This window comes from Plectrocnemia conspersa, unplaced genomic scaffold, assembly GCF_051122295.1.
Source record: "Plectrocnemia conspersa isolate PC_06_02 unplaced genomic scaffold, ASM5112229v1 ptg000006l, whole genome shotgun sequence".
Classification (NCBI taxonomy): Eukaryota; Metazoa; Arthropoda; class Insecta; order Trichoptera; family Polycentropodidae; genus Plectrocnemia; species Plectrocnemia conspersa.
In genome coordinates this window covers 10,655,940-10,669,524 of record NW_028277170.1, presented here as the reverse complement: position 1 = coordinate 10,669,524, position 13,585 = coordinate 10,655,940, and the positions used below count along the sequence as shown (strand labels likewise).

General features: G+C 33.8%; 2 protein-coding genes across 2 annotated transcripts in view; one reads left to right on the top strand and one right to left on the bottom strand.

The window, feature by feature from the left end:
- Nucleotides 1–13,585, bottom strand: part of LOC148234210 (uncharacterized) — a 367,579-nt gene that overhangs the window by 306,612 nt on the left and 47,382 nt on the right. The gene's annotated exons all lie outside the window — the stretch shown is intronic.
- Nucleotides 11,700–13,413, top strand: LOC148234211 (uncharacterized). The gene is made up of 2 exons (XM_088187833.1): nucleotides 11,700–12,402; nucleotides 12,475–13,413. The coding sequence occupies exons 1-2, from the start codon at nucleotides 11,819–11,821 to the stop codon at nucleotides 12,989–12,991; spliced, it is 1,101 nt and encodes a 366-aa protein (XP_088043959.1). The 5' UTR covers nucleotides 11,700–11,818; the 3' UTR covers nucleotides 12,992–13,413.

The following is a 13,585-nucleotide window of genomic DNA, read 5'->3' as shown; positions in this document are numbered from 1 at the left end:
ATTTTTTATTATATGCAGATGACTTGAAAATTTAAAAGAAAATGCATTCGATTTCTGATTCCCTCGACCTACAGGAGGATCTCAACTCTATATGGAAATGAGCTTGCTATAACCAATTGCCTTTCAGTGTAAAGAAATGTCACACAATTTCATTTCCAAGGTAGTTAACGCCGGCAAAATATTCATACCATCTAGGCGGATATTTTCTGGAAAGGTTTTCTTCAACTAAGGATTTAGGAGTGACTTTCGAAGAACGTTGGAAATTTAGCCAGCATATTGCAGAGACTCATAGCAAATCCATAAAAATGCTCGGTTTTATCTTGAGAAATGCGCGTTACTTCAGGAATACTTAAGTATTGCGCACTCTTTATGATACTCTAGTCCGCAGCATACTAGAAACTAGCTCCATCATTTGGATCCCAGGCGTAATGAATCAATGTAATGAATTGAAGCTGGAAAAAGTACAACGTAAATTTCTTCGATATTTATACTTGAAGGAATACGGGTATTATCCGTTCTTGTTTCCCAGTGCTTTTATTTTGGGAGCCCTGGGATACGTTTCTTTGTCGACTCGCAGAAGTGTTTATGTAATTAAATACTTCTGGAAATTGCTCAAGGGCATCGTAGACAATCCTTCAGTGCTCGAGCAGCTTCAAATGTGGGCTCCTGAAGGTGGTTATAGTTCTCGGTCGCGTCCACTATTCTTGCCTGTTAAGTCTAGAACTGGAGCACTTGCCAACTCTTCTCTGGCCAAGGCTATTTATCTGCTCAATTCTGTCCATAGAAATATTGACATTTTCTCTTGCACATATGGAGTTTTGGTTCAGTTCGTATGGGACAATGCACACCTGTTGAGGTGATTTGTGTCTGTTGTTTTGTCTTGTTTATATTTGTATGTATTATGATGTATTTGTACTTTTGACTATCGTGACGCATTTGGTTTGCCTGTCAGGTCACGATGGTTATAATTTTAATTAATAAATAAATAACGATCAACTGGCCGAGTCACTAAATCAGAGGCTACAGTATGGGTTTTTTTATCTGACCAGAGAAGAATCTGCCCAGATATACCCAAAATTAAAAAAAAAATTGATCTTTACAAAATATATAAACAGTAAACACAAACACTAGTAGATTCCAAGAAGTTTTGATGCAAGGGAACTAAACACGTGCAATTTTACTTTAAAGAATACCCCGCGTATTTTTTGTAACTGAAACAAAACAATTTTCTGCAAAACTGACTTGAACGTAAACCGATTGTAGATGTAAGAAAAATCTTTCAAAAACTGAAAATATCTTAACACTTCTAAATTAACATAAAATAATTAAGTCGGTGTGTTAAGTTTCTTTAACTGAATCAATGTTCCTTGCTAATAAATAGAAAATATATTAAATTCTTGCTAAAAAAATGAAATTCCAATATGAATTATCCTTGGAAAGAGTACGTAGTGTATCTGGCAAAAATAACACTCATCTTCATATAAAATCAAAATTATTTTTCTTTGATCGTCCGAACTTTTACATAATTTTTAAATAAATTTAATACATAAAAAAGTTCATTATAAAATTTAAATTTATTATTTTAAGATTTAAGAAAAGCCATTTTCAAAATGTAAAAGAAAAGATAAGCTGGACATTTGATTACTTTTTAAATAAATAAATTGGTCTTATATAATATATATATAGCAATTGTCAATTAAAAGTTTTAAAAGATTATCACGAATTCTATTATTAAAATGTATTTTTTCCTCAAAACTTGTTCTATTGTACTTTTTTATAATAATAATAATTTATAGGATCTATTAACTAGTAAAGTCCCCTTAGTTGCACGTTAGCCTCAGTTAGATAAAGACAAACCCAAAATCATGGAGAGATCTAAACAAACGTCGATCACAGTGAAATCTACAATAATAGCATATCTCGAAGAAAATGTTTTAAATCTGCTATTCAAAAATTAATTACAAAATATCGCGAAACAGCAATTATTTAGAGGGTGCATGGGGGTCGTCAGAAGCGTATGAAGTCTGCTCGAGAATAAAGGATATCATAAAAAAAGATCGATTCAAAACAGAATTGCAATCGACTTCCAACCCCAATATTTCGAGACGGACTTTGAATAGACGTTTGCTTAAAGTTCGATTTAAAGATTTATTGAGAAAATGATAAAATTCGCATTGAATGGGCAAAAGCTCATCGCCATTAGACCGTCGAAGATTGTAGAAAAGTGGCTTTCTTTGACGAATCTAAATTTAATATGTATAGAGCTATGATAAGCGACCATGCGCCGTAGTAAGAGCGAAAGATTTCATCCCTTATCCATCAATCGATTCATCAAGCACTCACCCTAGGTGATGATCTTGGGGTGCATGACAATTTATGGATTGTGTTCTCTTAATTTCATCAAGGTCTTTCTGTGATTCCAATTATACTGTTTTTACATTTAAAATTTTACGTAATTAATCATCTATCTACAGATTACACAATTATAAGACTTATTAAGAATCACGTTATTACCATGACCCAAACCCAATAAAAAAATTATTTGCAATAATAAAACAACAGTTAAGAAAAAAACGATCGAGATGAAAAAATAAATCATGGAAGTGTAGAAAAAGGAGATCGATCTGAAAATAATTTAAAATCTGTATTTATCGATGCCTGGCAGAAAACAAGATGGTATTTAAAATATAGGCGAAATTAAAAAGTGTAAAAAATCCATTAAAGTTGATAAAATAAGCAAAATACATATAGGAACCGCTATGTCAATAAGACAACTTTTGCTGTAAAGAAAACAATTAAAATGTAGCCGCAGATAGAGTAAGTTCCAGTATTGCCTTAATTATCGCCAAGAAAGTTCGACTTTTTACTGATGGTGAATTCGTTAAAAAATGACTTCTGAAAACTGCTGAAGAAAAAGTAAAAAGTTTTGGCAATATAAGTTTATCTGATATTATAGTTATGAAACGAATCGAATACTTAGGAGCAAATATTTTTTTTAACTAAAAGTAAAGACATATATGTTTCCATTTTTTTCATTGGCAATCGATGAAACTAAATACATATACTGCTCAATTGCTTATATTTATTCGTGAAAATTCTAGTTTTTATGTAACTAAAGAACTAGTAGCGTTACATATATTTTATTAGTATCAGGAACAATTAACAAACTTGAATTGAATTGGAAATAACTTATTTGTATTTAAACAGACGACGCCAAAAATTTAAATGGCATTCAAAAAAACATTTTAAAATTAAAATAAACAGAAACCGTTGATATAACATTATAGCAGACACCAACAGTTATTGTTAAATAAAAAATTAAATTAAATTAGGTAGGTCCACTGTGAATTACATATTTTTTTGGTATATCTCAACGCCAGTTTAAAAGCTTTCTGGAATTAATTGATACCGATTATAGTGATTTATTTTATCACAGTGTAGAACGCTGGCTTACTCGCGGAAAAGTGTTAAAACGTATTTTTCAGTAACGAGATAAAATTAAAATATTTAGAATCGAAAGAAGAACTTGCTGATGTTATGATCATCTATTTCCTGCTCATAAAACTGAACATTCAAATTTCCTTAATTTAAGAATCACACTTAATTTTACAAAATCATTAAAATCTAAAATAGATTTAAAAAAATCATTTTAAATTTTGTAACAATAACATGAATATAAAAAAAAATTAAATATAAAGTGTTGTGCTTTTACAGCATGTAAAGACAATACTAAGACTATCAGGGTAAGACTTAACTTATTTCTATAAATAGACAAATCTCACAAAGATAATAACGATATAACCCATCGAGCGTCTAATATCATCTCGCATTTCCGCTCGGAAAATTTTCCGGAAAACTTAACCCGTTTTCCATATCTGGCACGAGTAACACCGGCCGTAAAACGATATAACGGTCTCGATTTTTACGTGGCCACCGAATCACGGATATTTTTGCAGCCCGCGTGCACAAGCGGTTACTATATGCAGCCCATGTACTATAAATCACGACGCACACGCGTCCCTTTATCGGCTCGTAATTTCAAATGTGTTGCCATAACACTTTGGGAAGTGTAGCACTATATATATTCCTCGTTTTCTTGTAGCTCTAAACATTATTTATTTTTACGCATCATCGTTGGACTGAAAAATAACATTTTTTCAGTCGGATGAACAGTTTTGTGTCACTGAAATTTGATTGAATTTTCCCATCACAAAAAGGTTTTTATTTAAATTTTAATAAACTGAATAAACAAATTTTAGAAAGAGCAAATATAAAAATACCGATGTGATTAATAATATCCTAATTTAATTATATTTAGTGTGACAAGGTGTTGTTGTTTTTAATAAGTCAATCATTTTTAATTTTTATCGAAACTCGAAATTACTTAAAAGTTGTTAACTTGCCAATTTGATTCAATTACCATTTATTTTTAACTGGCATGTAGATTTTATGATGAACCAATTTTATTCAATACCCTACCCAAAGCATACGTTCGTTTTATCATTCATTTTTATTTTTCAAAAAGGCTCACATGCAATTAATCCCGAGCGAGCTCGCATTACGCATCGACGGCTGCGCGTAATATCGGCCGCACTTTTTATCGGCCAATTTTCTTTTGTATGGTCCGCGGACTACAGCGGCGCACAGTAGTCCAGAAGTATTAGAAATCATTCTTCATAAATATGCCTTAAACTCAAAGGATACTTGTAGAGTCTCCAATTCGAGTAATCGAGTACTCGATACTCGAGAATTTTTGTCTATTTTTCAAGTACTTGATAATCGAGTATTTTGAAAATTAATCGATTAATACTCCAAATTAAAATTTTTTTAAATATTTCAGAAACAAAATTAACTTCAACTCGGTCCGGTAAAGGTTAACGTCTTGCTTTTATTTGGCGTTTATGCCCGAAGTCCCGAGTTAGAGCGGTTACTATCAGGTATAATTTTTTCATAGTTCAATAGTTGCATAGTTCTGGTCGTCGGCTATGTTAGTGGGTACGACGGAGAAATTTCTTTTGTGTTTTCTGTTCGACAGTCCCGACTTATCTAATTTATGGCAATGAACAATATGAAATATCAACAACAAAAAAATTTTAGGTTTTATGACTATGCAGTTGTAGCGTAAAGTGTTGTCAATTGTTTATACTGATCCCTCAGCTTAAATTATAAATCAAAACAATTGTGTGTTTTGAAGGCATTTAAAGTAAAGTCAGTTCTTTGCGAACCGTTTAGCTCTAGAGTGAAAGGGATTCACCCAAATACATCTTCGAAGGATATAGATTTAAATTCTTCGCATTAATCAGAAGGAGTATAATACTGTATATTGTTAAGAAAAAAAATCTATTCAAGAAGAATTACAAAATGCTATTTTGTCAATAGTCGAAGGAAATAAGAGAAACACAGAGAAGGGAATGAAAGAAGAGAACATAAAAAGAGAGTTCAAAAAATTTTATATCTATAAAAAGCGAACAGATATAAATTAGAAGCCTTATCCAACGCGTTAATGACAATAAGACCAACATCAACAGCAACTAAAAGGGTTTTTTCCATAACGGGAATAATAAAACCAAAGGTTAGCAGTAATATTAAATTCGAGACACTTTTTGCATTATTGTTTTTAAAAAGTATGTTCGTGAAGTTAAAATAATTGTAAAAATTAACATACTAAGTATTTTATTTATTTATTTATATGTGCACGAATTTGAATAATAGCTATTTTGGTACATTTGGTAAATACTCGAAAGTACTCGAGTACTCGAGTATTTTAAAATTTTAATATTCGATACTCGAGTAGTTGATGGTTCGAGTAATTGGAGACTCTAGATACTTGTTTGATCAGCAACGAATCTGCTGTTTTTCTAATTTGACGCCGAAAAATCTCAATGGGCAATTAAGTATTTAAAAAAAGTTTTAATAAAGTGGGTTGTGCTTCATAACTTAAAAAATTTAAAAAATAGATTTTCTCACAAAATAATAACTTTTTTGAATCACACAAGTTATTACACATTGTCACATTAGTAATTCCTCAAGAGTCTAATTGTTTATTATTGTTTCTTCTGTTACTTGTACTTATAACTGATCTTCAAATATTCCTCAAAATAGATTCCATCGAGGACTGTAAAATACTTAATATTAATACTCATCTGGTAGAAGATTACCATTTCGCATTAAAAATCCATTTTATGACATATTTTAGATCAAAAACATCACTTAAATTTGATTGCACAATGAATAACAGCGTTTTACATTGCAATGAAGTGGTAACCGACTGCAGTGTCAGATACCTAAACATTAAATAATAATAATAGTACAATGGTTTATGTAAATTTATAATCAATAGTAAACATTTGTGTCTTTAGATTGTCAATCTGAACCACTGTGCGGCGACTGGCGCCCTGGGTATTAATTTAAAGGGGCAAATTCATTTATTCGGAAGGAATGGCCCGCCAGAATGGATGCGGCCGTTTGCTACATCCGGTGGATAAGGGTGACCGGTCCCATTGTACCGGGACACGCTGGCCCACCACTGCCCGCTCTTTCCTTTTCAACTTTAATCTTCGGACGCATAAAGGGCGGCCGTAAAGCCCACATTTCAAAGTTGCGCGCCCTGCGAAACTGCAAAGAAGAAAAATGTAGTTTACCTATCGCAAAGGGCAAGAGACGGATCATTTAGCGGAGAAACCGAGTGAGTATGAATTTTAGGAATTATCCATTATTATACAAGATCCATTTTTACTCTAACCCTTAAACATAAGGGTAGAGTTAACCCTCTGCTATGTGCAATACTCTTAGTAAAAAAAGCATTTCACTAATTTTCTCATTTTATTTTTTATGTATGCAAAGAACGAAATGAAATTTTTAATAATTAAATTATATATCATCCCGCTTTCATATTTATTAAAAAAAATAATTAAGACCATTGTGCTCTATGGGGTTACCCTAATGCGTCATGATGGTTCATAAAACAAGACATTGTACCAAAACATAAAAAAAAAAATTAGCAAGAAAAATAAAAAAATAAAACAATAATTTAATTTAATAATACGAAGCGGTCCAGCTCCTCGTAGCTGATAATAAATAGATAAATTTTCAGTGCCAGCGTATTAAGGAGTCAGATGACAACAGTCATAATTATAATGACAAATACCTTACGTTAAAAATTTTAAGTGGTTAACTGTGTCAAATGTCCTTTTAAAATCAATATATACATATATTGTGATTCAAGCAATTCATATGGGACGCTCGCCAGCTGTAAATAATCACTACAAAACCAATTGAGCTGCAAATTTTTCTTCAAATAAAATATTGTATAAAAAAAATGGTAATGTAATTAATGTTTGAAACCCGCCCATTATGTAACAATTCACATGTATTAACATAATTTAATTATAGTGAACATTAGAGGAACGTGTATAAACTAATTATTACGTCCACAAGTTGAACTTTGGCGAGATACTAATTATTTCATTCCAGTTCATCCTGTGTCCTATAGAAACTTAGGTATTGCTTGTATTGCAGTGGTGAATTTGGCCAAATTCACTTGGGCAATTATAAGTTTGGATCTAACGAGGCGTGTTAAATATGGAAATTCGAATTCAATACGACGACTGCAAACTATAAAGTGCGAAAATTAATATTGCCAAACGGTTCCCTCGATGTTACATCGACAACAACTCGCTCAAACAAATTCCAAGTTTAAATATAAAAATACAGCAAAAAATCTTATAAATAACCAGTCGTGCGAAAAATTGAGCTGAAAATGCGATCAAATAAAAATATGCTTATTTAACGGTTGAATATTTCAGAAAAAAATACTTTAAACGGCAACGCAGACAAATTATATTTAAAATCACGCTGAAACAACCTGCAGTTAAAACTATATTTTAAGTTATACTAAATAATTGATCTATAAATCATGGATTTAAACGGTCAAATTACAACTAACAGAATAAAATATTCTTTATACATGATTAAAATACGATCAATTTTATATGATATTGCTTTCAATGAAACACAGGAGTTTGCCGTAAAGCATTATTAATATATTGACACAATTTAAGAGGTATATAAACGTGGTATAAAAATTATCCATAAAAAATTTCACAATAAGGTTATTTATTAATCGGAATATATAGTTTAGAATCCTCGAATATTTCGATTCTTTTAAAAAAAAATCAATAAAGGTTTTGGAGGACCTTTAAATAAGGATATTCGGCTGAAACAAGTGGAAGTTCTCTATATACGTAAGTCATGTTTACTCACTCATTTTTGGAAAAGCTTAAAAAAAGTTTTTGAGACACCTTCATACAACTGGGTATTATCCGTTCTTGTATCCCAGCGCCTTTCTTTAAGAATATTTTTTTGCAAAAAGTAGTATGTCGCTAAGCATTTCTTAAAACAAGTAAAGAGTTCTGTCGACAATCATACTCTTCTTAAGGTATTCTAGTTTTTGAGAATTACGATCGCGTCCTCATCTGATGCCCATTAGAGTCAGTACTAGAGTCTCCAATTCGAGTAATCGAGTACTCGATACTCGAGTATTTTTGTCTATTTTTCAAGTACTTGATAATCGAGTATTTTGAAAATTACTCGATTAATACTCGAAATTAAAAAAATTTGAAATATTTCAGAAACAAAAATAACTTTAACTCGGTCCGGTAAAGGTTAACGTCTTGCTTTTATTTGGCGTTTATGCCCGAAGTCCCGAGTTAGAGCGGTTACTATCAGGTATAATTTTTTCATAGTCGACTATGTTAGTGGGTACGACGGAGAAATTTCTTTTGTGTTTTCTGTTCGACAGTCCCGACTTATCTAATTTATGGCAATGAACAATATGAAATATCAACAAAAAAATTTTTTAGGTTTTATGACTATTCAGTTGTAGCGTAAAGTGTTGTAAATTGTTTATACTGATCCCTCAGCTTAAAATATGAATCAAAACAATTGTGTGTTTTAAAGGCATTTAAAGTAAAGTTAGTTCTTTGCAAACCGTTTAGCTCTAGAGTGAAAGGATTCACCCAAATACATATTCGAAGGATATAGATTTAAATTTTTCGCATTAATCAGAAGGAGTAGAATATTGTATATTATTAAGAAAAAAAATCTATTCAAGAAGAATTACAAAATGCTATTTTGTCAATAGTCGAAGGAAATAAAAGAAAAGCAGAGAAGGGAATGAAAGAAGAGAACATAAAAAGAGAGTTCAAAAAATTGTATATCTATAAAAAGCAAACAGATATAAATTAGAAGCCTTATCCAACGCGTTAATGACAATAAGATCAACATCAACAGCAACGGAAAGGGTTTTTTCCATAACATGAATAATAAAACCAAAGGTTAGCAGTAATATTAAATTCGAGACACTTTCTGCATTATTGTTTTTAAAAAGTATGTTCGTGAAGTTAAAATAATTGTAAAAATTACCATACTAAGTATTTTATTTATTTATTTATATGTGCACGAATTTGAATAATAGCTATTTTGGTACATTTGGTAAATACTCGAAAGTACTCGAGTACTCGAGTATTTTAAAATTTTAATATTCGATACCGAGTAGTTGATGGTTCGAGTAATTGGAGACTCTAGTCAGTACCTATTTGCCTGTCATTATCCAGCTTCTTAATACGCTGGCCTTGCACGTTGATTTTTAATGCCAGTAACGAGGAGCTGATACAGTTTCTATTATTTAGTTTAAATATTTTATATATTTTTTCTATTTTTTACTATAACTTTTTGTGTGTTGAAATAATGCATGCTATTGCTTATTTTCTTTTATCTAGGTTACGCCAATGTGACACGTTGGTATAACCTAGTTTTAAATATTAAAGGCGTGAGCGGAAAAAATCGATTTGTTATTAAAAGATATTTTTTGAAAATCACCAAACATAAATATCCCTACACGTTATAAGCAAGCTTCGTCTGCAGTAAATAACGTGGATGTGAACCAAAAATGCCCGGTCCCGTTGCGCAGTTAAATTTAAGTATTTGACAATAAAACACCGAGCTTTCGGATGACTTATCGAACAAAAGTTCGTCGCATTCGAACCACCGCCGCCGAACATTTAGGGTCGTAAATCTGACGAAGGCAAAAGAGGCCAATTTCATTTTGCACCGAGACTCGATTACAGATCGACTAGAAACCCCAGGTTAAGGATGCAACTTTATGTGCGGAAAATGGCCGCGTGAACTCGTGTCAGATCCTATTGACGATCGCTCGTAAAAATTAGGAAGATTTAAGTCACTAAAAATTAGCCTGAATACTGCAATTTTTATACGATCGGAACGAAGCAATATTTAATCGAACGATAGTCTTAAAAAACAGTAACATATTATTGATATAATTATCGCAATTTGCTAAATAATTGCTACCAAGTATCACGGTGAATTTTTAGCTCTACATTATGTTTACAGACTTTTCCGAAATAGTGTATGTAGCAAAATAATTTAAAAAATATAACAGTCTTAGACCATCTTGTATTTTATTACAATGTATTAATTAAGAATAGCAAAGAATTTAAATCATCGTTTGCTTACTATTCATCGCAATTACAAGCTTTTTATCAAATCGATGGTGTAGCAATGTTATTTATATTACTCAAGATTCGACGCTGATTAAAAAATATAAAAGAGAGTTAAAATTACCTTTCTTACATAAGCAAGAATCTACTCGACGAATAAGACTGCAATAAGCCAGAACAAAATTAGGTGCTTACAAAGCCCAACAGGGACTCGAATGCTTCGAGAGTAACTTTAAAATTTCCAAATTTTCCCCATGAGTTTATTTACATCTTAAAGGGAGTTTTCACGGAGGGACGTTTATAGAGATTAGAATAAAATATTGCTAGTGTTTCCTTTGTTGTTGAGTTCTCTTCGCCTTATACAGTACTTCTTAAATACCGAAAGATAGAGAGAGAGTGAGGTAATTCAGAAATAAAAAGTTGATAAATCATTTGCGCTGGTTTTACTGCCGGACTTATCTGCTTTTATAGCCGCTTTATTTATGTATAAATAATATATAATGTATGTATTATATAACGATACATATTATTGTCGTTGAAAAATCGTACTGTCTATATTATTTTCGTTTCTCTGTATAGATATTTCAAAATGCACAATGGACAATGCGAAACATTATTCATTTCGTAGATATGAAAGAAAACAATAGAAGCGAAAATTTTGCGAAAAGTTGTTGGTGTGTTGTTCGCGTTGCTGTTGTTGTAGTAGTACATTAAAAGGATAATAAAAATCAATACAAATGGTTATCATTTATTAAAAAAGCGAACAATTTTAATAAACTTTTACTACAAACCACTTTTAAAAATCTAATATATATTAAATTCAAACAGTAAAACATAAAATACTAATTGCGGAATAGATACATGTGTATGTTTATAACCATTAATTTTAGACTTTTGGAAATGCTTAAAGTTATGCCGGCCAGAGATAGTTAAAATTATGAATTGTATACTTTTCGCTATTCAAGTTGTCAACAGCACGAATTACTTATGTGTATAATATAATTCAATATGTTATTACAAGGTATTGTGTTTGAAGGACAATAAGATAAAATTAAATTAAGTTCACTTTGATATTTCCTGTCATTTTGACGGAAATGGCAATAATTAAAGTTTAATGATATTATTAATATATTTTCTTAATTAGGCATGAGTAAGAAATAACTCATTCTGCGGTAACACTCTGCTCTGTACCTCAGCGGTGAACGGACGCATCCGCGCCTGCTCTCGCTGCCGTTCAAAGCTCCGACCCCCCACCCGCGACCATTTGCAACAACTACGACGCCAGAGACATTGCCGGCGCGATGAAGAAGACGCTTACGCGCAAGCGTGCGGTGGGTACGTTAAAAGCGTACCTATCGCCATCAGCAGAGCATGAATGGCAGATGCCAAAGAAAACTGCAAGACCCTCTACTGACGCCAACCTGTTGCCGACTTCAAGTCATAACAGGTATGACAAACTCCCCGAAGTTGCCGGGAGTAAACACGCAAGAGTGCCACCTGTCATCATGGAGGTGGTTGGCACACATCTCCAGACCATCGACCTCATCAAGTCGATGACCAAATCAGGTAATTTTACCCTCCGCTACACCGGAAGAGGTAATGTTTCCATCCAGTGTGCGACGCTTGAACTACGAGCGACCCTGATGGATGGTTTGAAGGGCCGCCGTGCCTTTCACACCTTCACTGCCGACGAAGACAAGACAGTTAAATCTGTCTTGAGGGGGCTTCCTGAGGTTCCCGTTGAAGAAATCGCTGCTGATTTGGAGCGGCAAGGATTAAGCGTCGTCAAAGTAACGGCGATGAACACCAAGGCAGAGACCTCCTCGCGGCTCTACCTGACGCAATTTTCCGCTGAGACGACAGTGACGTCCATAAGAAGCATCCGGTACGTTTGCTTCACTAAGGCCACGCTTGAAAAATACAAGCGTAATAAGTCGCACGCGACTCAATGTTTCAGATGCCAGCAGTATGGCCACGCTGCGAGGAACTGCCAACGAGACCCCAGATGCGTGAAATGCACAGGAAACCACGCCACTTCCGAATGCACTAAAAAAGACCGAGAGACGCCAGCAACCTGCACTGGATGCAGCGGAAGTCACCCGGCCAACTACAAGGACTGTCCTCGCAGGACAGAATATCTCCTGCAGATGAAGAAGAGGCAGCAAAAGCCACATACCGCCGTACTGACCGCACCCAAGCCAACGTTCGCTCTGGAACAGAGTCAGTTTCCTGCCCTTCGGCCAACGAAACCAGCAGTGAAAAAACCGACTATCGTCCCGGAAGCCACCCCAATTAAGACGCAACAACGCCCCCAAGCGCGACAGTCTGAGAAGCCCTCATCCGAAGTCATGTCTACTGATGAGCTTCGCAGGATGCTGACTATCCTCCAGGAAATCCGAACTAAGGCCGGAAAGTGCGCTAGCAAAATTGAAATTGCTTTGATGATGGTCGAGTATCTCGATGACCTCTTCTAAAGAAGACATTCAACTCATGACGTGGAATTCCCGTGGGATCCGAAATAAAACCGGAGAGCTGGAGCTGTTAATCAGTGAGTACAAACTTGATATTGTCGTAGTCACCGAAACTTATCTAAAACCACATGTTAACGTATATTTACCTAACTTTGCCTGCATTCGGAGGGACCGACCCTCAAGGCCAGGCGGAGGGGTCGCGATATTTGTTAAAAAATCGATAAAACACGCACGTATAAACACTAACACTAATAATCTAGAAACCGTCGCGATTCAAATTATTCATAAAAATAAAATAATAATAATTGCTGCGGGGTATAATTCGCCTAGTGACGAACTGCTCCGAAGTGATCTAGATTCGATATTTTCTCTAGGAGACTCGGTCATTCTGACTGGGGACTTCAATGCCCGTCATATGCATTGGGGCTGTTCTGGCGCAAATCGATCTGGAGCGTCACTTTTTAACTACTTGAGCGACTCTGACACGATTGTTGACTTTCCAAATTCACCGTCGCATTACCCTTCCAATCACATGACGCCGTCAATTCTGGATATTGCTTTGGTTAAGGGTAACTTAAATACGTCAGAAATGTATTG

Excerpts from the sequence above, each read along its gene's own strand:
- LOC148234211 (XM_088187833.1), top strand. The coding sequence starts at position 11,819 with ATGAAGAAGACGCTTACGCGCAAGCGTGCGGTGGGTACGTTAAAAGCG. Across the intron at positions 12,403-12,474 it reads ACGTCCATAAGAAGCATCCG|ATGCCAGCAGTATGGCCACG; the intron begins GTACGTTTGCTT and ends TCAATGTTTCAG.